At 41.8% G+C, this 23,054-nt stretch overlaps 2 protein-coding genes across 6 annotated transcripts in view; one reads left to right on the top strand and one right to left on the bottom strand.

The window, feature by feature from the left end:
- Positions 1-3,334: 3,334 nt before the first annotated feature.
- On the bottom strand, positions 3,335-19,797 carry TGDS (TDP-glucose 4,6-dehydratase). 4 transcript variants are annotated; one of them, XM_029936536.1, is made up of 12 exons: positions 19,393-19,600; positions 17,201-17,267; positions 16,135-16,203; positions 13,949-14,039; positions 12,285-12,427; positions 10,443-10,541; positions 9,353-9,412; positions 8,098-8,141; positions 7,291-7,456; positions 5,804-5,862; positions 5,280-5,377; positions 3,335-4,121 (listed from the first exon to the last, which is right to left on the bottom strand). In XM_029936536.1, the coding sequence occupies exons 1-12, from the start codon at positions 19,476-19,478 to the stop codon at positions 4,036-4,038; spliced, it is 1,068 nt and encodes a 355-aa protein (XP_029792396.1). In that variant the 5' UTR covers positions 19,479-19,600; the 3' UTR covers positions 3,335-4,035. The 4 variants fall into 4 exon arrangements, with proteins under 4 accessions (XP_029792396.1, XP_029792399.1, XP_029792395.1 ...); XM_029936539.1 differs by lacking the exons at positions 8,098-8,141; positions 19,393-19,600 and adding an exon at positions 19,713-19,797 and having other exon boundaries at positions 9,353-9,462; XM_029936535.1 differs by lacking the exon at positions 8,098-8,141 and having other exon boundaries at positions 9,353-9,462.
- A 2,916-nt stretch (positions 19,798-22,713) lies between these two features.
- Positions 22,714-23,054, top strand: part of GPR180 (G protein-coupled receptor 180) — a 28,476-nt gene continuing 28,135 nt past the window's right edge. For both annotated transcript variants that reach the window (XR_003907594.1, XM_029936534.1), the window contains exon 1: positions 22,714-22,931. Coding sequence is in view for 1 of the 2 variants with exons in the window: in XM_029936534.1 (XP_029792394.1) it covers positions 22,787-22,931 (145 nt within the window). In the remaining variant the exon portion in view is untranslated. The remainder of the gene's footprint in view (positions 22,932-23,054) is intronic.

Raw genomic sequence — 23,054 nt, 5'->3', positions numbered from 1 at the left:
AATTTTATGGTTTTAGAAAACAGGTCCTGGCAGTTTACAGGGCCCTGGCAGAGACAGAATGCTTGACTAGAGGACACCAAATGACCATGTTTCAGAACTGTTCATAATGTGCTGGGTTCTTCTGGACTCACTATTGCCGGCTGAATTGAGTCCCCCTCCCCAAATTCATTTGTTGAAGTCCCAACCTCTAATATCCCAGAATGTGACCCCATTTGGAAATAAGGTTTTTGAGGAGTGAATTAAATTAAAATGAAGTCTTGGTGGGGGAGGCTAATCCAATGTGAGCAGTGTCCCTATAAGAAGAGTGGATTTAAACACAGACTTGAGCATGTATGGAGAGATGACCGCATGAAGACATGGAGAAGGTGGCCACCTATAAGCCACAGAGAGAGGCTCCAGAAGAAACCAAGCCTGCCATCAACTTGATCTCAGACATCCAGCCTCCAGAACTATGAGAAAATAAATTTCTCTTGTTTCAGCGACTCAGTCAGTGGGATTTTGTTATGGAGACCCCAGGAAACGAATGTACCCAACTAGCCATAAGTCAGGGGTGCCTGTAGCAGTCCATGGTAAGATGAAAATGGCCCATCAGGACTGAGCCTGACTGGGACCAGAGGGCACGGTGAGCTGCAAGAGTGGTTAGACTAGAGTCTCATGCTGCCAGCTTGGTCATACATCTCTCAGCTCACACTTGTGTCCTTGGGGAGGGTTCTATACAACCAACTGAAAGGGAAAGGAAACAAACCAACCAACCCAAGCTTAGTTTATAGACGGGCTGGCTTGTCATGTGTATACAAACCAAAAATGGATGGTGGGTGGTGCATGAAAGCCCCATGGGGGTAGCTTTAAAAGAATGTGCAAAGGGGAAATCTGTCAAAGGGCAGAGCTCTGAGCAGTGTACCTGGTTATTCACTTTGTAGAGAAGTGACCTGATGTGACAAATGTATGAGCTCATAGTTAGTGGTGAATTAGCCACTTTGGGGACTTGGAAGGAAAAAGACTGGAGATGGAGAGATAAGGAGACAGGTTTGGAGGTGTGTGAAAGGCCACATGGGGGCAGCTGGGGAGTGTGAAGATGTGTTTATCACATGGTAACGCCCACCAGAAAGCAGGCACCGTGGAAGAGTCACTGGACCATTTGGGAGACAACCCCAACCCCAGTCGGTCAACTTTGGCTAGCCTTTGCCATCGACAACCCCAGAACTTCCATAGCAGGCATCCAAATGGAGTCACCAGAGTTGTAGAGACGGAACCTACTCTTGGGGCCCCCATTCCGGGGACTGTATCAAGGCCAATCCAGCCACTGCCTCTTCTGCACATCCATCCTGCTGACAACAGCAAAGGCTGAGCCCCCAGTATGGCCGGTGGCCTTGAAGGAACCCGTCCGGGACTTGGTGGCAAGTTAATTCCATTGGAGTCCTTTTCATCCTGAAAGGGCTGGTGGTTTATTCTCACAAGAGATACTTTTTCCATATGGATTTGCCCTTTCTGCCTGGAGCCCAAGCCAGCACCATCATCCTGTCCAATCCCGCTTCCTGTTTTACCATGACAGGCGTTATTTTGTGTCAGCATCTGTCTCCTAAACATTCATTTCAGCTTGGCTTCTGGCACTTGGTAACACGCAGGTGAGCTTCCCCATGTCCTTTCTACGGCTGGACGGCTCATGCAGTTCGGATGCACCCGTTTGTTTATCTGCTCACCTACCGGACGTCTTGGATGCTCCCAAGTTTTGACAACCATGAATAAAGTTAATATCAACGGCTGTGTGCAGGTTTTTGTGTGGATGTAAGTTTCAATTCCTTTGGGTAAATACCCAGGAGGGTGAATGCTGGATCGTATGGGAAAGGTATGCCTAGTTTTGTAAGAAAACGGCCAAACTGTCTTCCAAAGTGGCTGTCCTGTGTTCCATTCCCACCAGCAATGGATGAGCGTTCCTATCGCTCCATATCCTTGACAGTTGTCACGGTCAGGGTTTCATTCTCGTAGGCATCTACTTTTTGTTTTAATCTGCATATCTCTAATGACATATGATGTAGAACATTCTTTTTTTCTTTTTTTTATACTTTTTGCATAAAAAATTTTTTCCCGCTGGTTTTTCATCATATGTTCTTGATGTCTGTCCAGGTCATCTCCTGGGACTAAATAAATGATGACGATTAAGCCATATGGAGTATATTAAAGTTGGAAATAAGGTACACACAAAAATACGTGCAAAAATAAATGACACAGAAAAAATGTTTTTGTCGTCTGCCCTCAATGACCAAACTCTACCAAAGACCGTTTGTTCTCAGTTGGTCCCATGTTCTGCTTATAACTTCCCAGCCTCCCCAGTCTCTCACTGCCATGCCCTGTGCCTGGTACCCTCTCCGTCTCCTCTGGTTACAGCCTACCCCTAAGGGGTAGTTTCTTCCCTGCACAACCAGGACGAGAGGGCCTCGCGTTGGGCACTCTCGTTCTCAGCCCTCTGCTCCTCGGCCCCTCCTGACTTCTACTATGCCCACCTCTGGATCAATCCACTTTGCACACCGCAGAATTCTTTTTTTTTAATGTTTATTTATTTATTCGGGAGGGAGGGGAAGACTGACCAGGAATGGGGGAGGGGCAGAGAGAGAATCCCAAGCAGGTTCCACACTTAGCACAGAGCCCAACTCAGGGCTTAAACTCACAAACCATGAGACCATGAGCTGACTGAAATCAGGAGTCTGATGCTTAACTGCCTTAGCCACCCAGAGGCCCCCCGCCCTTCTCAGAATTCTGAAACTACCATGTTCAACTGCAGTTTGTGTTTCACTCCCGCTTGGCAAGTCCTCTTACTAACTCTGGATCTGCTTATTCTTTTCTGGATCTTGACCTCTTTGAGGCCCTTCCTCCACTCTTCTCCCCTCTGTGAACCACCTGCGAGGGAGTGACCTCGCTCCCCACTTCACAGAGAAAACAAGTCATCACTCATGCACGGAAGCCAGAGAGCTGGGCACGACCTTGATCTCCTCTCCCTCTCTCAATGCAATATCGAGTCAGCTGCTTTTGCAAGGCATCTTAAAGTCTTTAGGAGAGAGAGGAATTAAAGGAATTAAAATTTTTTTCCTACGGCAAAATAAAAATATACCCTACTAAAAATAAGGCCGCATTCTACATTAAACACATTTTAATATTGATAATTTTAAACTATTATTTTTTTAAATGTTTTATTTATTTTTGAGACAGAGCATGAGCGGGGAGGGGAAGAGAGAGAGGGAGACACAGAATCAGAAGCAGGCTCCAGGCTCTGAGCTGTCAGCACAGAGCCTGATGAGGGATTCGAACCCACGAACGTGAGATCTGACCTGAGCTGAAGTCGGAGGCTTAACTGACTGAGCCACCCAGGTGCCCCTAATATTGATAATTTTATAAATAAAATCATTTTAAATGGCAAATACATGATACAATCTCTTAGATGAGATTACTTATACATAGTCCAAAAACTGATTTTGAAAATATAAAAACTACATCCTCCTTTTAAAAAACATTTAACTTAATTTTACAAAATTATCTGAAGTTAAAAAATGCTAGACATACCTCCATTGTTCCATTTTTAAAGCAATTATAGCACATCAGGGCTTTAATATAAAAGATGAATGGGGACAGACGGCTCCTTCCACGTGGCCTAAAATGGAAACTTGAGAGACTTTTAGGCGGTGGGGAAAGTTGGGCGACTCGGTCCAGGGCCCGCGAAGACTGTCACCAGTGCAGAACTGGTCTCGGTCTGTGTTCTTAGAACCATGAGACGCCATTTTCCTGGCCCCTTCCCACGAAGAGGTCTTTCTAGGCTTTCTGGTGCCTAACTTTCAGGAGAAACTTTCCAAAAAGAATCTTGATATTTAAATCCTATGCCAACACCAAACCTATTCTACAGATTGAGGCATTTTGCATTTGAATTTTATACAAAAAGTCATGAATCTAACTCCAAAAGAAGAGAGGACACTTCGTTTGGTCACTTGGTTTCCTGTGGCTCGTTGAGGTAGGATAATCTTCTTCCTTCTCTGCAAACTGTCTGGACTATACAACCGATGCTTGTACTGGAAAGGGTTCTAAGGCCTTTTCCGCATTCTTCCAGTTGTGAAAATTCTCTCTGTACCAGTCAACTGAGAGGAAAAAATCAAAGGACAAAAATAAAAGACAAAACACTAGCCACCAGTTAACCAGTATGTACTGAGGTCCAGCTAAGTCAGAAAAATCTTGCCCATTAGCTGCTCAGCTAATTGTACTTAGATTCTTAATTTAAGCAAGACTCAGTCTTGCCAAAGGGATGCCTAATGCAGAAAACCAATGGATACTGAACCAACCAATGTCATTAATCACAAGATGTTTCAGTGCCCCAAAACTTAAAAGTCAGTTATTGTTTTTGTTTTTAACTTCAAAGGTCCTTCAATACTGAATGTGCTCGTATGAGTTTTGAAGACATTCTGACTTTACGGAATTCAGGGAAAAGGAGAGAGTTGTTGTTTGCACTGGTTTTAAGTTACAGGACAAGCAATTTTTTGTTCAAGTAAATGTAGCAATACTGCATTACAGACATAATGATAAGGTGTGCTTTTCCTTCTGTTAATATATAAAATTATTTTATATTGGTACGATATCAGTAAAGGATTTTTTAGTTAAAAAATGATAAATTATCTTTGAATTTGCTTCTAAAAACTCAACATAAGTATGCTGTATGTCAAGCTCTGAATGAAGACTTTTTTTCTACTTGTGAGTTTATCTTTTCTCATGAATGCATTTTTAAACCAAACTTTAACATATATATGTACAGATTCTATATACACTTTTTTTAGTGGACATTTCTTCACACAATGAAATTTTGTTTCAGCGTAAAAAGGCTTAAGACAATGACTTCAACTGTCTAGACCTCATCAAATCTAATTATCCTCCGAAATGAGAATGGACCATTATTTTCCACATTACCAAGAAAGAAAGAAAGATGCAATAATAATAAGACTCTCATGACTTTAAAACACATGCCTTTAAAGGATGTGAAAAAAGTGACAAATTAGCACTTAAGACCCAATGAAAGAGGTTTCTGACAAACATTGACGAGATACAGGAAGACTCATGAGAAATCTGTGAAATTCCAGATGCTCAGGAAATAGATCACGGTTGCTGGAAATATACTAAATGTAACAATTTGAAAAGTCGAGAGATTTCATCACAACATCCTACTGAATGTTCCAAAAATACCTTCCTTCCTTCCTTTCATTTTTCTGAATCCCCCCGCCCCCCGAAAGGATGAATTCATAGCGTACTTGTTTTCTTTATTCCTTCTTTCCAAGGCACTTTGGGTCTCCATCCTAAGCCATGTATTTTTTCTGACTTCATTGGATATCTCATGTCATTGGTAGGTCTTGGAAAACAAAACAGATTTAAAATGACATTGTGGATATATATTTACAAATTTAAATAATGCGTGTCCATGAGTCTTTACCATAATTCATGTTTTTCCTTTAAAAATTCTCCTGGAATTTATTATAGAAAATTTGTAAAATAAAGTACATGTTTTAAAAAAACCATCTGTAATCCCAGATGCCTAACTCTGTCTGTGGCTTATCCTTTTCTGATTCAGCCACGATCTGGGTTTGAATGCAGCCTCATACCTAAATGTTTGATGAATGAATAAATAAATACACAAAAACTTATTAGGGCCATTATGTTCTCATAGAAGAAAACTCAAGAGACATAATGGTAGTTTCTGATTAAGTGAACTTATTTCAGAATTTTATAAGTATCTAAGATTTCACAACTTTTCCCAATGTTTTAACTTATTACTCACCTATCATTAACATAATCCACCCAGTTTTCCATTTCAGACTCTGAAGTAGTCTCTTTGATCTGTGAAAACGAAGAAAGCCTTGAGTCAAACTACAGAATAAGACCAGAGAATAGTGAAAGTATTAAATAGCTGATTCAAAAGACTAGAAGAACAACCCTTCAAAGTGGGGGAGACAGCTAAAATGGACAGCATTTTAGTAATGCTTTCTGTATTTTATAACCCAAATTCCGTCTGAAGTTCAGAAAGAGTACACATTGTGTAAACTATGGGAGAAAATTAATTTTTTTGACTTTTGGTTATTACTGAGTGTGATACTCTGATTTATAGTAAGAAATATATTTTGGTCTTTATCCCTGTTCCTAAAACCCTTGGAATTTCCTGACTGATAAGAGATAAAGGTGTCTTTTGCTGTTTATAACAAGCCCCTTTTAAGCACACAGGAGTTTACCTTAACAAGTGAATTTTGGAAAGCCCTTAGGAGGGGCTGGTTGCCACGGAAACCAACCACGTGCTCAGAGGGCTGAAGACTGAGTTACTCTCAGTGGTCAGTGATTTAACCACTCACGCCCACTTAATGGAGCCTCCATAAAAAACCCCAAAAGCATGGGGGTTTCCCCCACTTTGAAGGGTTGTTCTTCTAGTCTTTTGAATCAGCTATTTAATACTTTCACTATTCTCTGGTCTTATTCTGTGGGCGGCTGAAAACACGGAGGCGCGGGGAGGACGGTGCGCCGGGTGCGTGGTCGATCCGCAATCCTTCCTCCTCCCAGCCGCATGCAGCTCCTCCCTCCGGCTGTTCCTGAGGTACCAGTGCGATAAGCCAGCCACCTAGAAAATAACCTGTTCTCTTGAACCCTGTGAGTCACTCCAGCAAAGTCCCTCTGACTTACAGCCAGTTGGTCGGAAGCACAGGCAATAACCAGGTTTTGTCATTGGCATCTGAGGCAGGGGCTAGTCTTGTAGGACTGAGCCCTTCACCTGTGGCATCGGAAGCTATTTCCGGGCAGATAATGTCAGAATTGAGTTAAATCATAGGCTAGCCAGCTTGTGTCGAGACTGGTTGGTGTGGAAGGCCCACCAGTTTGGAGTCCAGAGTGTTCTGAGAGTTGTGTAAAGGAAAAGAGTTTCTATGCCCTGAATCCTTGAGATGTATATTGACGTGTATTAATACATACCCACACCCATAACTACAATTATTTATACATCACTGATTCTTTAGGACTACCACATACAAGGTTATATTTCTGACACTGGGGTATTCATTATGAGTATCTACATTTAATGTGTTTGGATTTTCATTTTTCTGAAAAGCTGTTAGAAATGAGTGCTATCATTTCAAATAATGACATATCTCATGTACGTTTCATTTCTTTATATGTTTACTTTCCAACTTTGTAAACTGTAAATTGTTGATTTTGACTTAGTGATGACTGCCACTAATTTAATGACAATTTTGAAAACTCTACCTTTCTGCAATATGTACATACCAGCTGTATTAGTTCTTTGGCAAGCTGGAGAACTGACATCTCAAAATTGGTTCCGATGTTATAAATTTCACCCGGTTTCCCCTTCTTGAGGACGGTGAGAAATGCTTCTACTACATCAGTAGCATAAAGGAAATTTCTTGTTTGAAGCCCGGATCCATGAATGCAGCTAAAAAGATGATGAAATGAGAGGGAATCACAAAGTATAAAAAAGTAAGCTCTCCCAAACGAAGGGGCCACAAGGACTGAGTACAATTCTAAAGCAGCCAATTCCTTTGAGATCCGAGAAATCTTTTACTGAAAACACAGAGTCTTAAGACTTTTCTAAATTTTATCTATAATTTGTAAATGATCTCCAAACCTCCTTCAGTGCTCAGCACAAAAGTGGAAAGCATCTAAATGACCCCTGAGAAATAAGGTATTCATCAATTTTCTACCTTAAATTCATTTTGAAGAAATCTCTATAGCTCTGTGAATTAAATAAATCCTCCGGAAAAGTAAAATTATATAAAGATAGATGTCAAATTTTAATGCTAAAATTCAAAGTTCTAGGATACATTATTTAAGAATTAAAATTATTTAAAAAAAGGATTGCAGTGATCTTAGTAAGTAAATGATAAAGATGGATAACAGTTGGTAATTATTTAAAAATCTGCCACATTGATTGCAGAAGGAATTTGTAGATTTGTTGAAACATTCAATTCTACAGCCTTCAACTCTTAAGACTTTATGATTTTCAAGACAGGCTGTCACCAAATACTATCCACGTACCAGAAAAATATATGGGCACAAAGATAAATAATAACATACCATTTCCTGTTGTGTTGTAGTAAAGATATAAATTTTGGAATAACCTAAAAGAATATTTAAATATCATTTCAGACATTGGAAATTCACTGATTGATATGAATCTAACTCATCATATGATTAAAAGATGATTATTAAAAAATATACGTGGGCATAAACTCTAATTTTTCTTACCAGTTCAAGAGGAAACCTATGATAATTTTGACAAGTGAAAGAACTCTAAGGTAACTTCCTATTGCACAAAGACAAGTTATCTGCTAGACGCATATAAGGACAAAATGACACAAATAGTGTAAAAATTCAGAAATCTTCATGAACAGTCCACTATCATCACAAAAGGTTCACCTTGGATTTCATAAGGGCAGAATCTGATCTTACTCATTGCTTTTGCATACAGCACCTACTCACTCAGCATTTGTGAAATGAACAAAAGCAAATCCCAGTGATACTGAATTCCAAGAAAATTTATGTTAAACGGGGCGAGATATATTATTAAATGCAAGATGCCCCTCTGAAAGATACTTCCCGAATTAAGCAAAGTAGATATTAAGACCAGCAGATCATGACGCGGCCAGCCCCTTTCTTTGGGCAAAGAGATCGATGCCACCAGCCGGAAGGTGGAAAACCCTATCTCCACATTTAGGCAGAGAAGGTAATGGTCACTTAAAATTGGGCTTAATGATACAGAACCAAATGCTGTCTTTAGCCTCTTAACTACATTGCTTTCCTCAGCACTGGTGCTACTTTCTGGAAGACATTCAAGCCAGCCAACAATGAAGAGGGGCTGGGGAATGAGTGGCCAGCTGAAGGGAAGACAGATTTCTGTACCAGCTTCCCGCATTGCTCTCTGACTAGCTCGGAAATTTCTAGACTACAAACCAGGAAGGAGTCTTTAGCAGCCAGGACAGGAGCGATGGGAATCCTCTATGGTGCTTCAGAATCCTGCCAAGTACAAGGCATTTTCACAAGATCATCTCCCTGGATCTTTTAAAGTCCTTTCTGAGCATTTTCATTATCCCCCAATTTAAAAACCTCGCTCCAGGGGCCTAGGGTCACACCAGCTGGTATCAGGTTGAGACCTGAATCCAGGTCTCCAGACTCTAAACCTGATGAGATTGGCACGTGGCCTATACAGCATTTATAATTATGTACAGTTAAGGCAGAAATTATTCTGGACAAATAACTGAAGAGAGATGGTTTTAAATAATGAGGAGCTACAGTCACTAAAGTACGCTGTGGATTCAGAAAGAAAACGTACCTTTTCTGGATACTGATGTGGTCCATAAACGTTACTGCTTCGTGTGATGACAGCTGGAAACTAAAGGTTGTCCACATTAATGCAGTAAGAGGTCCGCCTGCAATGATTACCTAAAGACAAACAGTCCTAAAATCGGGGCACTTCCAGCCAAGTAACCCCACACACCTTAAGGACAGAAGTGAAGGGCTAGTTTTCTAAGGTAAGGTTGATGAAAAGACGGGAGGGGATGGGATTCAGAGAAAGGCAGAGGTTCCAAAGGAAGAGGAGGAATATCTACTCAGACAAGGGGGGGGATGAATAGAGACGGGACCGGGTTCGTTAGGCTTGACAGCAGAAAACCAACGGAATGTCTACCTGACGATTTCAGAGACTATCTCTTGGACCTTAGGTTTGGTTAGATGGGAAACTGCCAGTCAAATAAAAGGAGCTCCCATTAAAGGGAAAGGGGCCAAAGCTACGGAACACAAAAGGCAAGAGAACGTCAGCTCCCATTTGCGAGGAGCCAAGGGCAATGAGCCATGCAGAGGGGAGCGTGCCGTATGTCCCGGGACCTGCGCCCTCTGTCTTCTTTCACCTGGAGGATTCTGGGAATCAGGATATGCCACAAGGGTTTTCCCTACAGCTCTAATTCTCTATAGATCACTGAAGTGGGAAAAATATATACAAATTCTTGCCTTCTCATTTTTTAAATTTTTATTTATTTTAGAAAGAGAGAGTGTGTGTGTGCAGGAGAGGGGCAGAGAGAGAGAGAGAGAGAGGAGAATCCCAACCAGGCTCCACACTCAGCATGAAGCCCAACGCAGGGCTCGATTCCATGATGGTGAGATCGTGACCTAAGCCGAAGCCAAGAGTTGGATGTGTAACTGACTGAGCCACCCACAAATTATTCCTTTAAATGATTAACTGAACAAGAAGTAGGTCCTACTTTGTCCACACAATAAAGGAAATAAGTATTTTAAACTCCTTAATATATAAACTCCTCAATCTATGTCTCCAACTCTAAAAATGGAACGTTGCTAATGTTAACTTTGAGTTTTAACATGTAAATCCAAAGAAAAATTATTCAAGGGTTTCTGAAATCAGTTCTTACTTTGTATCGTTCCCAGTAAGACTGCACAAAACACTCAGCAGCTGCTTTAGATGATGCGTAAGGGTTCGTAGGTTGTTTGGGTGAAGATTCATCAAATTCCTAATTTTAAAAAGATGCATTTAATAAATATGTATTATGCATAGTTTCTAAGTAGTAAAATCAGAAAACATGTCACAAACTTGAAATGTTATTTACTGCATTTTAAAAAGCATTTACTGAACTCCAACTACATGACTGGCATTTTTCCTAAGTGGTTCTTATATAGTAGCATTCACGACAACCCTATAAGGCAGGCAGAGGGAACAGCAAGTGCAAAGGCCCTGAGACAGAAGTGCATCCAAAGGAACAAAAAGGAGGTTAGTGTGAGGGAAGAGAAATAGGAGTTGAGGCCAGAAAGCCAGAGGGAGGCCAGAACATGTGGAACCCTGAAGGTCATGTAACAAAGGGAACAGTTTCTGAGTACAGTAATTTGACTTATATTTTAAAGTCTAAAATCATCTGACTTATATTTTAAAAATCGTTCTGGCTTCTGTGTCAGATCTGATGTAGGGTAACAGGGCATAAGAAGGAAAAAAATGTCCTTCAAGAGATTGCGAAGAAAATTGAAAATGACTCCTTCTCACAGGTGGGACTGGGTATTGAGGAGAAGAGGTCAGGATCTGCTTTTTTATTATAAGTTTTTTTCAAACTACTGTTCTCGTCAAAACATAAAAATTGTTCATAAAAACTGTTTTTGCAAAAACATGAAAAAGAATGAGGTCACTGCAAACACCAACTACGAAAAATATGAATGAGAACAGAGCCACCTGTTGCATGAAAAGCATAATATGCACAAATGAGTTAAATTATTTTTAATGTTTATTTTTGAGAGAGAAAGAGAGAGAGAGAGACAGATTGTGAGTAGGGTAGGGTCAGAGAGAGAAGGAGACATAGAATTTGAAGCAGGCACCAGGCTCTGAGCTGTCAGCACAGAGACTGACGCGGGGCTTGAACCCATGAACCGTGAGATCATGACCCGAGCCGAAGTCAGACGCTCAACCAACTGAGCCACCCAGGCACCCCACAATTTAAAAAGGAGAACAGATTCCAGCTGCTACAATACTTTTATATGCACTCCTTGACTTTCTGATACACTCTCATGAGGGCACGAGAAGGGGGCCCGCGGGATGCTCTGCTTGGCCCACGGGAATGACATTCATCACGTCTGGACAGGGATGGAGAGGTGGGATGTGCTGCTCTCTTGCAAAAAAACTGTCCGTCAAATTGCATATAAATCTGTACTGAAACTAGAAAGTTGTTGCCATTGGCCTGGTATTATTTGCTTTGAAGAAAGGACACAAAGAAATAATAGTTTGGAGAGACCGATACGTGTGCATAATGAGAGGAAGAGAAAGTCCAGAGTGGGTTTTCTTTTAATTAAAAAAAATTTTTTTAATGTTTTTTATTTATTTTTTGAGAGACAGAGAGAGACAGCATGAGCAGGGGAGGGTCAGAGAGAACGAGAGATACAGAATCTGAAGCAGGCTCCAGGCTCTGAGCTAGCTGTCAGCACAGAGCCCAATGTGGGGCTTGAACCACGAACTGTGAGATCATGACCTGAGCCAAAGCCAGACGCTCAACTGACTGAGCCACCCAGGTGCCCTGGTTTTCTTTTAATTTTAATGTAATGTAATTTTATTTTATTTTTAATTAATTTCTACACGCTCAAACTCACGACCCCCAAATCAAGAGTCGCACACTCCACAGACTGAGCCAGCCAGGCGCGCCGGGTAAGTTTTAATAAGACACAGTTGTCTCATGGTCCATGCTGAGTAGGTGGAACATATACTTGTGTAAGCTTACCTTGTCAAGACTGCCTCCATACACTTCATCTGTGCTCACGTAAATAAATTTCTCCACTCCGGCTTCATGAGCAGCACTCACCAAAACATGAGTGCCATAGACGTTAACGTATGTAAACTCAAAGGCACGTACAAATGAAAGATCTAAGAAAAAAGAGAGAAAAAAAGCTAGAACAATTCCACCCAAGGGACAAAACAAACACCAAACGGTAGACTTAGGATGAAGGAAAACTCCATTCACGTCTCTTCGTTCACTTCAACTGCAATAGTTAAAAAAAAATAACATAAAAACACATTGGTACATATAATTGCTTTAAGCCTAAATTATAAAGTACACATAAATTCTTAGAACCTAGGAAACTATCAGTGCTAAATCTGCAGGAAATGCTATTTTTTTCTATTATTTTTTATGTTTATTTATTCTGGGGGGGCGTGCGCATCTGCACTCATGTGAGAAAGAGAGTAGGGGAGTGACAGAGAGAGAGGGAGAGAGAGAATCCCAAGCAGATCAGCACCATCAGCACAGAGTCTGATGTGGGGCTAGATCTCACAAACCGTGAGATCATGACCTGAGCCAAAATCAAAAAGGAAGCTTAACTGATTGAACCACCCAGGCCCCCAGGAAATACTTTTATTCTAAAAATTAAAAAAAAGATACATCTAAATTTAAAATTGTTCTTAAATTTGAAACTTGAAACTTCTGGCTTCTACTAATAGAGGGCTAGGCTTTTCAGATCAACCTGTCATTGCAGAGGCCTGAGAAGAAACCAACCCTGCTGGCACCTTAACCTTGGACTTCAGCCTCCAGAACTGTGAGGAACAGAGTTCTGATGTTCAAGGCCCCCAGCCTGTTGTAGAGTGTCACGGCAGCCCTGGCAAACTAGTCTACCCTCAATTCCTACTTCTAGGAATCTCTACCCAACGTCAATTGACAAACACACAAAAGGACACAGGCGCAAAGCCATCCACGGCAGTGCTATTTAAATAGCAAACTGTAGGAAATAAACTCAGCTGTGGTACATGTACACAATGGAGTGTATGAAAATAAAAAGGAATGAGGAGTAGCTCTATGTCCTGTTATAGAAAAGATCTAGAAATACTGTAAAGGAAACCAAGGAAATGATAATTTTAAAATCAGGTAATAAGGCAGCAATATTACTACTACTATAATGAGGATTCAGCAACATTCTATCTTTTGTTTAGGTGATGGCGATCTGGGTGTTCACATTATCATTATTCATTTCGCTGTACTTCTAAATTCTTCTGAATGTATGGTATATGTCACACTATGAAATGTTAGACAATTAGAAGCGATCTCAGATGCACAAAACAGTATGGAAAACAATATAATGTTTGACTGTGTATCTACCACCCAGCTTTTAAGAAACAACATAAAAAATACAGTTGAAGGCCTGTCTCCCCAGAAGTGATCACTATATTGAATTTGGTTAAACTCAAAGTTTTAAGATAGCATTCAAGGTTATCCTTCAACCTGCATTATTAAAATTGCCCTGTTCTCCTGGGGGTAGCACGGTATGTGCTCTTTCAAAGACATATAATATGAAGTACCTACTTATTCAACCTCAATAGTGGACTTTGATTTGGGCTAGTTAGTCACTGGGAAAAAAGTTTGCCATCATAATTGTAACATAAAACAATACTTACCTACGTGTGTTTGCGCAGCGAAATGGAGCACTATGTCTATTTTCTCTGTTTCAAAAAGCAGTTTCACGAAGTGAGAATTACATATGTCACCCTATACGAAAGAGCAAACATGAAACAACTAAGTTTCACTGAGCACTCTATCGGTAATAACCATTTTACTACATGAACCAAAACAATGGTAAGAAAATAGAGAATAGAGAGAATAAAGAATATCTGGAAAATTCAACCAAGGGCTCAAGTAAGTATAGTAATGATGTATTTCCCAGCATCCTAGGATATAAGATATTCAGTTCAAAATGCTTTCATTTTTTTAAAATTTTTTAAATGTTTTTAAAAAAAATTTATTTTTGAGAGACAGAAAGAGACAATGCAATAGGGGAGGGTCAGAGAGAGAGGGAGACACAAAATCTGAAACAGGCTCCAGACTCTGAGCTAGCTGTCAGCACAGAGCCTGATGTGGGGCTCGAACCCACGAACTGTGAGATCATGACCTGAGCGGAAGCCGGATGCTTAACTGGCTGAGCCACCCAGGTGCTCCCAAAATGCTTTCTTGTAGATAAGTTTCCAAAACAATATTTTACTGAGCTACCACCACCACTAAAAACTATGCTGGCTTTTTCCTGTAACATTCTTGCCAACCTAAGGTGACTATATTAACAGGAAATTTTTTAAACATATTTTTTTAAGTTTGAGGTATGTTTAACAACTAGATGACACTTTGAAAAATGTATTTCACTACAACTAAATGAATTTGTGAATTTTTTTAAGTTTATTTATTTATTTTGAGAGAGACAGAGACAGAGTGAGTAGGGGAGGGGCAGAGAGAGAGGGAGACAGAAAATCTGAAGCAGTCCCCAGGCTCTGCAGGGTCAGTGAAGAGCCAGACCCAGGGCTCAAACTCACAAAACTGAGATCATGACCTAGCTGAAACCAAGAGTCCGATGCTTAACTGACTGCCAGCCACCCAGGTGCCTCATTATGAGTACTTTTGATGTTGTATGAACACTTAATTCTTCTAAAAATATGTATTCTCAACATTTCTTTGATGACTGACAGAAATACTTTCATACAGAAGAATAGAATTGTAAAATGTTTGCTCAGTATATTCTTTCTGATTTGTGGTTAAAAGATACTTCGTAGTGGCACCTGGCTGGCTCAGTTGGTTGAACATCCAACTTTTGATTTCAGCTCAGGTCATGGTCCCAGGGTTGTGGGATTGAGCCCTGACTTGGGCTCCACACTGAGCATGGAGCCTACTTAGGATTTTCTCTCTCTGCCCCTCTCCCCGGCTCACACATTCATTCATTCATTCATTCTCTCCCTCCCTCTCTCTCTCTCTCTCTCTCTCTCTCTCTCTCTGTCAAATAAATAACAATGGGAAAAAATTTTTCAATTCTTTAAATTTTTTTTTAAAAATATTTTTGAGAGAGAGAGACAGAGCGTGAGCAGGGGAGGGCCAAAAAGAGAGGATGACACAGAATCCGGAGCAGGCTCCAGGCTCTGAGCTGTCAGTACAGAGCTCGATAAAGGCTTGAATTTGTGAACTGTTGAGATCCTGACCTAAGCCATAGTCGGACACTTAACCAACTGAGCCACCTAGGCGCTCTGAAAAAAAATCTTTTTGATAAAAAGTTAAAAAAATAATTTGCAGAGTATCTTTATTCTACAATAAATAGTTTCATCTGACATTAAAATTTCCCTTTGCAAATTAATGACTTGACCCTCTGGTTTACACTCTGGACTCCTCTGAGGGTGGCCAGTCAGAATCAGCCTTCCAGAGCCAATTAATCCATCTTCATAAGATAAGACTGGCCAATAAGCTACATGGTAGGCTTTTTGACTGTTGCCTGGCCTGAGTAACATTCTCCTTTACATCAATCTCTTTAAATCCCAGCAAGGCCTTATAAAAAAGGCTAGTGAGGACCTAAAAACTAACAAACCATTTAAGTTCAATCAGCTACCCACAGATCTGCCGACACACCAAATATCACGGGCAGCTTTGTGTGTGGTATTGATCTAAAGGTAGTATTCTCTTTAACCTGTGGGACTTCTGGAACTCAAAAGGTCTTTAATAAGCATGCTTTCTGTGCCCACGTTATACAAGTTTGCAAAGCAGAAAGACAGACTGTCTAAATGGCTAAAGAGGAACCGTTAATGATTACATAATTATAAGAAAACTTTCGTACCTGTATAAATTTGTAGTTTTGTTTGTTAGAAATGGTTTCAAGATTCTTCAAGCTTGCGCAGTAATCCAGCTTAAAATAAGTAAGTGAGGGAGAGGGAGAGAAACAACAGAAAAAGTGATAATAGCTTTTCCTATAAAATATCAATTCATTTTAAAGACTATAGATGTTGTGCTTATAATATAAGAACACATCTTCTTACAGTGCCGGCTCTGTGTTTTTAGAAGTCTCTGCTATATTACAGAAGTATTTTAAAAGTGTAATTCTGTTTCCTTTTCGAAATCCAAAAAAATTATTTTAGAAACTCCTCCTTTAAAAAATTGTCTTGCCCACATTTGCCTCCAGTCATCAGAAAAGCTTACCATTTCTTACTGAGAAGGAATTAGTAAGTGAAAACAATGGCACCTGTGTTATGCATATAACTCATCACACAGTTTCCTGAGTTAACTGTCAGTAAATCAGTGTACAGATAAGGAAAAAATTGCTGTCCATGATAGTAAGGAAGGCAAAATTCATAAGTCCACATATTATTCTTTGTCTGTAGATTTTTACTATTATGTTTTATGACATTAAGGTAGCTATTTGCATCTTGTGTTTAAAATAAAAAGTCCAGTGATTACCAATCATGGGTTTCAGACCCCTCAAGGAGACTTCAATTATTACTGAAAAATTCTCAAAACTAAATTAATTTTAATTTAAGAAATAAATCTGTAATTTCCCAGGAGTTGGCAGTTACAAAATCAAATCAAATAATAATAAAATCAAATAAACAGAGCATCCCAACTCCAAAAAAAAAAAAAAAAGGTTAATGATCATAAGATTACACTAAATACTGAATTTAGGGTTGAGGATTTTCTTTTGGTAAAAATACTGCACTTAAAACCTTTAGTTTATGGACTATCATAATGAAAAAGTTAATGAAGGTAAATACAGTATGATCGCTTGACTATGTAGGCCTCCTGAGTTGCTAAATGACTAAATAAAAAAGCTAAAATATCAGCATAAGATTTTAATACTTAAAAAATGTACATAAGTGTCAGTGCAGGAAGCTCAGTTTTATAAAACTTACCTTGTCTAGATTTATGATCATATAGTTTGGATAATCTTGTACTAAAGAGACAATCACATGTGATGCACTATAAGAAAAAAGTATGTTTTGTTAGTAGAAAATTTAAATTATAAAAATTTCCTAAATATTACCCTAAGCTGTCGAGTATTAGGAAACTATTCAAAGCTACCTTTTCAGTTTCTGCAAAATAACAGAAATAACAGCCATACTGAATACATACTTCCCTCCACTTTTCACTAACTTTCTCAATAGTATCATCAATAATCAGTATCAATATATGGATATGCCTTTGTACTGTGGAAAAGGAATTTACTGGGCCTGGGTATAAGACAAAAGTCAGTTTAACGAGATGATTTTGTCCATTTGTGTTTTGCATGTGGGAGTGAAGCAGGATGATAAACACAATGGGTGGTGGTCAGTATAGATAGACTGAAACTATAATGGACCGTTTAACGGACTCTAGGTGTCACTGTGCAAAAATTAAGTTAGGATGAGCATAGGAGTTGTCTATATTCACAGCAACCCTACTGCAATTGCTATCTCTTAGTACAAGAATTTAGTGGTGTAAACCAGAATCCTCAGATTAAACGTAGGTTTCCAAGGCTAACCATGGCTGAGGCCACCCTGCATTGGAGAGCCATAGTGGCCCCTGGCCTTCAGAGGACCTTGAAGTGGAATCAGAAGCATCTTAGTGAGACGGTCCACCAGGTTTCCTCATATGCACTAAAACACTGGGCCTCCAGGGACATGGGCAGCCCTTGACCAAATTATGAACTCAGACTTGGCACCTGCCGGCCCTTTCACGGCATCTTCCAGGACTTGCCCTTCCAGGCCCAGCACTCATACAAGGTCTACCCTTTTATGCTCCTCTTCTCATTAAATAACCCCTGCCTGCCCAGTGCTCTCCTCCAAATCACTGTATGATTAGAAGAGGTTAGTTAATGTGCTGATGGGGGAGGTGATTCCCATGTTTCTCTTCTTCCACTAGACACTAGGAGTTTTCTGTTGGCACCCGTGCATTCATCCATTCAACGATTATTGAAGACCTTTGTAAAATAAGACAGGCATTCTCACAGACACTGGGTGAAAACAATAATCTCTGCCCTCATCCAGTTTACATTCTAGAGTGGGGATACAGTTGTAACAAGCAAGTAAAACACTAATACACAACATAATTTCAGGTAGTGATTGGTGCGTTAATTGGGAAAGGGACTATTTTAGATAAGATGGCCGAATAACACCTTTCTGGGAAGGTAATGTCTAAGCAGCCATCCTGATTGAGTGATGCAAGCAGCCTAAGCAAAGAGGAAGCAAGTGCAAAGACCTCAAGGCAGGAGGAAGCCCCCATGTGTTACAGGAACTCCAAAAAGGTAAGTGTGGCAGGCACAGAAAAGCAAAGAGGTAGAATGGCAGATCAGTTTGGAAAAGTAGGGCGTGGATATGCTACAGAGTTTGGATTTTATTCCAAGTTTGACAGGAACCACCAGGGTAAAACTCTATGCACTTACTAAATAAACACTGACTTCTCTGTGCAGAACAGACTTTAAGGAAACAAGAGTGGAAGCATTATGACCAATCAGGAAGCTACAGCAGTAATCTAGGCAGAAGACAGTAACGTGGACTGGGGTGGGGGTGGGGGTGGGAAAGAGAAGTGTTCGCTTTGTAGGTAGTGAAAGAGGACTAGCTGATTGAATGTGGGTGTGAGAGGTAAAGAGCCACCACACATCTAATCCAGGTCAAAGCACTAACAGAGGGGTGTTTGTTAAAGCCCAATAAATAAATGAATGTCCTACTATAACTCAAAAACCATTGCTTGACGCCTATATGTACAAGGCCTGGGTACGGAGGGGGTGGGCTGGAGGTTGCGGCAGTCAATGAGAAGCTTACTGCAACGCGGATGCATTCTGAAGAATGACAGGTGCATCCCGAACCAGGTAAGAGGGCAGAGAGTACCACAGCATTTTGGCTTTGGTTGGAAGGCATTTAAAGAAGTCGTAGTTTCAAAGGAACCAAGACTTTTCAGGCGGGGACGGGACGGAGGGGAGAAGGAAGGCTAATCCTACTCATGTGTTAAGGCCCTTCCCACTTCGGGCCCCCTAAGCTGGTGCCAAATTACCACGAGCAAGCAGAGGTGCAGGAAAAGGTCAGGGTTTCTGGGGAGTCACTACTCGGCCAGCGGCGCCGTTACCTACATGAAACCAGCACCCCCAGTCACCAGGAGCCGCTTCGCAAAGCTGCCGGGAGGACCCAAGGGCTCCGGCCTGCCCGCAGCCGACATCTCCCAGCTCAGCAGTGCCTAGCGGCGTAAAGCGCCAGATCTGTACCCCGCAGGTAAGTTCCACCGCGACCTTTCGCGACGCGTCTCGGGGCCCCGACACGTCAGTGGGCCAGGCGGCAGCAGCTTCCGGAGCAGAGCCGATTTATCCCCGCCCACTGCGGGCTGGGCGGGGCCGGTGGGGATCGGGCGGCACAGGCTATCGCGCAGGCGCAGCTCTTCTCTGCCCAGACCTACCTGGTTAAGCGTAATTGGGGCGGCTGGGAAGATGAGGTCTGGCTCCTGACAAGTGACACCAGTATGGATCAGGCTTTACTTAGATACGCAGGTGTCTGAGTTATGAATAATTACCTTCTTTTCATTCTTGTACTGCAACCATCCCCCACTGCCTGTTCACCACCAGTTGAGCTGAGAACAGGAATTCTCTTCTTGCAAAATGTGGAAATAGGAGGTTGGAATTGCAAAATGCCTTTTACTTTGTCTTTAACATTTTTACCGATGACGCAGGCTGCTGGCCGTCGTGGTAAAGATATTTCCTAGATTCTGCCCTTACACTCTCCCAGTTTCTCCCTCTGCCCCAGCCTGTCTGCCCTTCTTGCTCTTCCCTGAATTTGCCAGGCCTGCTACTTCCTGTGGGCTTCTCCCCAGATGTCTTCCTAGTTTTTACCCTTCTTCAGTTCTCCCCTGGAATGTCCCCATTGTAGAGAGTCCTTCCTTGACCACCCCAATTAAGATAGCAAGCTCTACCCAAGTCCTGCAGAACCACTTTACCCTTCTTTCATTTTCTACATAGCGGTTCAATGTTTATATTGAACTTCTCCCTAATACTGCTCCGTGAGGTCAGGGGCTCTGTTTTGTGTCTTGCCATAACGCCAAGGCCATGGGACGAGGCCTGGGACAGAATAAATTATCAGTTAATGTTGTTGAATGGATGAATAGATATCTTGGTTGTTGTTTTTTTCTTTTTTCATATAATGTGTTGGCAAAGTCTAAAAAGAAAGAGAATACACAGTATATGTGGAAATGCCATCTGTTACAACCTTTTTCAGGGGCAAAGTGGTAACATATATGAAAAGTTCAAATGGGCACACCCTATGATCCCCCAATTCCATGATGTATAATATAGATAATTGCAGATAAACACAAATATGTTCATTGCTATATTGCTTATATGTAGTCGTGAAAAACTGGATACAATCTAATAATAACATTGTCTCACTTTTTAAATACCATGGGCTGAAATATAGCCTTTCAAAAGAATGTACAAACATGGAACGATGCCCAAAATATATTGTATTGGATACTTAGGGTTTTATCTGACCAGACTCCCGTATCCTTTATAATCTCCTTAAATTGACCCCTCCCCCACCACAGGCAGATCACAGGAGAGGCATCTGACTCACCCTAGGCCAACTGAAGCCTCTACAGGGGATTTGGAATTGGACTAAGGTTCTAGTATAATCTGGTTGCTCTTCTTGAACTCTTGGGGACCTAGAAATGTGGGACTTGTTGGTGGCCATATTTATTCAAATGATGTGAGGAATAAAAAGAAAAAATCTGTCTTCCGTGAAAGAAAAGTAGAGTTGATCATGAAGAGAGGAAAGAGAAAAGGCCTCACAGCTTTCATGGCCTATGTTCTGATTTCTTTTTTTTTTTTTTTTAGGACCAATTTTATTCCTGTCTCTGGTGTGTAAATACCAGGTACATTTGTAACTATGTGTCTGAGAAGATCTTCCCTAAACTATTCATAGGGGTTACCTTGTAACCATATCAGACAGGGAAAGGACAAAATGAGGACTTTCATGTTTACTTCATACACTTTTGGCTGTGAATTTTTTCCCTGAGTTCCATGAATTATTTTTATAATCAAAAAAGAATGCAATTTTAAAAAATCTCATATGAATCACTTTAGTTTATTCCTGGTTGGCCAGCAACATAGACAATGTTGAGTATACTATAGGAAGCCTTTCCTCAATCTTTTTTTTCTGAAAAGTGAGGTTTGTTGTGAGAACTTGCTTTATGTGTAATGAAGGCATATTGTGAAATGAAAATTATTTATATACATTTATTCATGAAATTTTCGAGCTTCTGCTCTCATCAAGACAGATACAGTCTCTGACCAGTTGAAGCTTATAACATAGTGGGGATTCAGATACATCTATGGACATTTACAACACAGTGTAGGAATGTAAGGGATTCTGGTCCCCAGAGTATCTAATACAGACTTGGAGGTTTAAGAAAGTTTGTTTTTTTTAAGCTTCCTGGGAAAGAAGAGTTAAAGTAGAAAATGGAAAGTGATGGAGAGGTTGAGTAGTTGACTAAGCAAAGCCTCCCAGCCAGAGGGATCTATCTGCAAGTGCTCCAGGCTCAGAGAGGACACCTTGGACTGTCCCGGGAACTGACAGTGGCTCCCTAAGGATGGAGACAAAAAGTTGAGAGATGGAAATTTGAGAGCCTCAAAAGCTATATTCAAGAGTTTGGCTTGTGTCCTACAGGCGATCAAAAGCCTTTGAAGGAAAGGCTGGGTTTCCCACGTGACTGGTGCCAGGTCACTTGTCACAGGCCAAATGAGATGATGTATCCATGATGGCCTGGATAAAAGAGTGGTGCTACTGCTTCCTACCGTCGCCGCCCAGAACAGGCGCTAAATAGGCGTGTATTTCACTGAGATGATTGGATGTAGGCGTGTTAGCTATACTTCCCAGGTGTCTGACGATACAATTCGAGAAGATAGGGAACTTAGGTTAAAATCGTTAGAGGTGCCAAGAGAATTCATGTGTTAAACTTGGACATTCACAGTTACCTATCTTTGAGACATTAAAGTGGGAACGTCCAGTAGGTTGCCTCGGCACCTAGAGCTCTGCCAGGCCTTTCCTTTCTTCACCGGAAACGGTGCCATCGCGCGCTTCTCAGTTCTTTCCAAATTCCACACCCTCCACTCCCCCGAGGGCCCTCGAGAGCCGCGGTGGCATACCACGCATGCGCAGTGGCACCACGCACGGAGACGGAGGGAGATACTTTTTCCGTAACCTGAAGCAACATCCTTCTGAGTCTCCATAAAAAGGCGGGAACTAGCCAACAGGCTGAGGACTGATGGGACGCGCGCCTCTGCCCGTCCCGCCCATTTCAGATTCTGATTGGTGGGTGGCCTTAGCTCGTGGTGGAGGGACCCGCCACATAGGCTGTCAGTCTCCCGGGGGCGGGTCCGCGGCGCCGGTCCCGCTCCCTCCTCCCCCACCCCCGGCTGCCGACGTGGGGAAGGCGGCCGCGGGCTCTTAGGGCCGGGGCGTGGGTCCCGAGCCGGAGGGGGGATGGGAGGCCTGCGGCTGCTGGCGGTGGCCCTCACCTGCTGCTGGTGGCCGCCGGGCGTCCAGGGTAAGACCTTGCGGGGCAGCTTCAGCAGCGCCGCGGCCCGGGACGCTCAGGGCCAGAGCATCGGCCACTTCGAATTCCACGGTAGGTGCGGGGACAGGGATGCAGGCGCGTGGGCCCATCCCGCGGGCCGCGCCTCCCCGCCTCGCCTGGGGAGGCCTGGAGCAGGCGGCGGCGGCGGCGGCGACGCGGGCGACCCCCCCCCCC

Source organism: Suricata suricatta, chromosome 4 (assembly GCF_006229205.1).
Source record: "Suricata suricatta isolate VVHF042 chromosome 4, meerkat_22Aug2017_6uvM2_HiC, whole genome shotgun sequence".
In the NCBI taxonomy this organism is placed as follows: Eukaryota; Metazoa; Chordata; class Mammalia; order Carnivora; family Herpestidae; genus Suricata; species Suricata suricatta.
The sequence above is the reverse complement of the archived record's forward strand: the minus strand, read 5'-3'. Positions and strand labels throughout refer to the sequence as shown.

What these genes read in the sequence shown, in the direction of transcription:
- TGDS (XM_029936535.1), bottom strand. Translation starts at nt 19,478, where the DNA reads ATGTCGGCTGCGGGCAGGCCGGAGCCCTTGGGTCCTCCCGGCAGCTTT. An exon ending in ACTGGGGGTGCTGGTTTCAT is followed by an intron (nt 17,268 to 19,392) that starts GTAGGTAACGGC and finishes TTTTTCTTATAG; the next exon opens with TGCATCACATGTGATTGTCT. An exon ending in TGATCATAAATCTAGACAAG is followed by an intron (nt 16,204 to 17,200) that starts GTAAGTTTTATA and finishes ACTTATTTTAAG; the next exon opens with CTGGATTACTGCGCAAGCTT.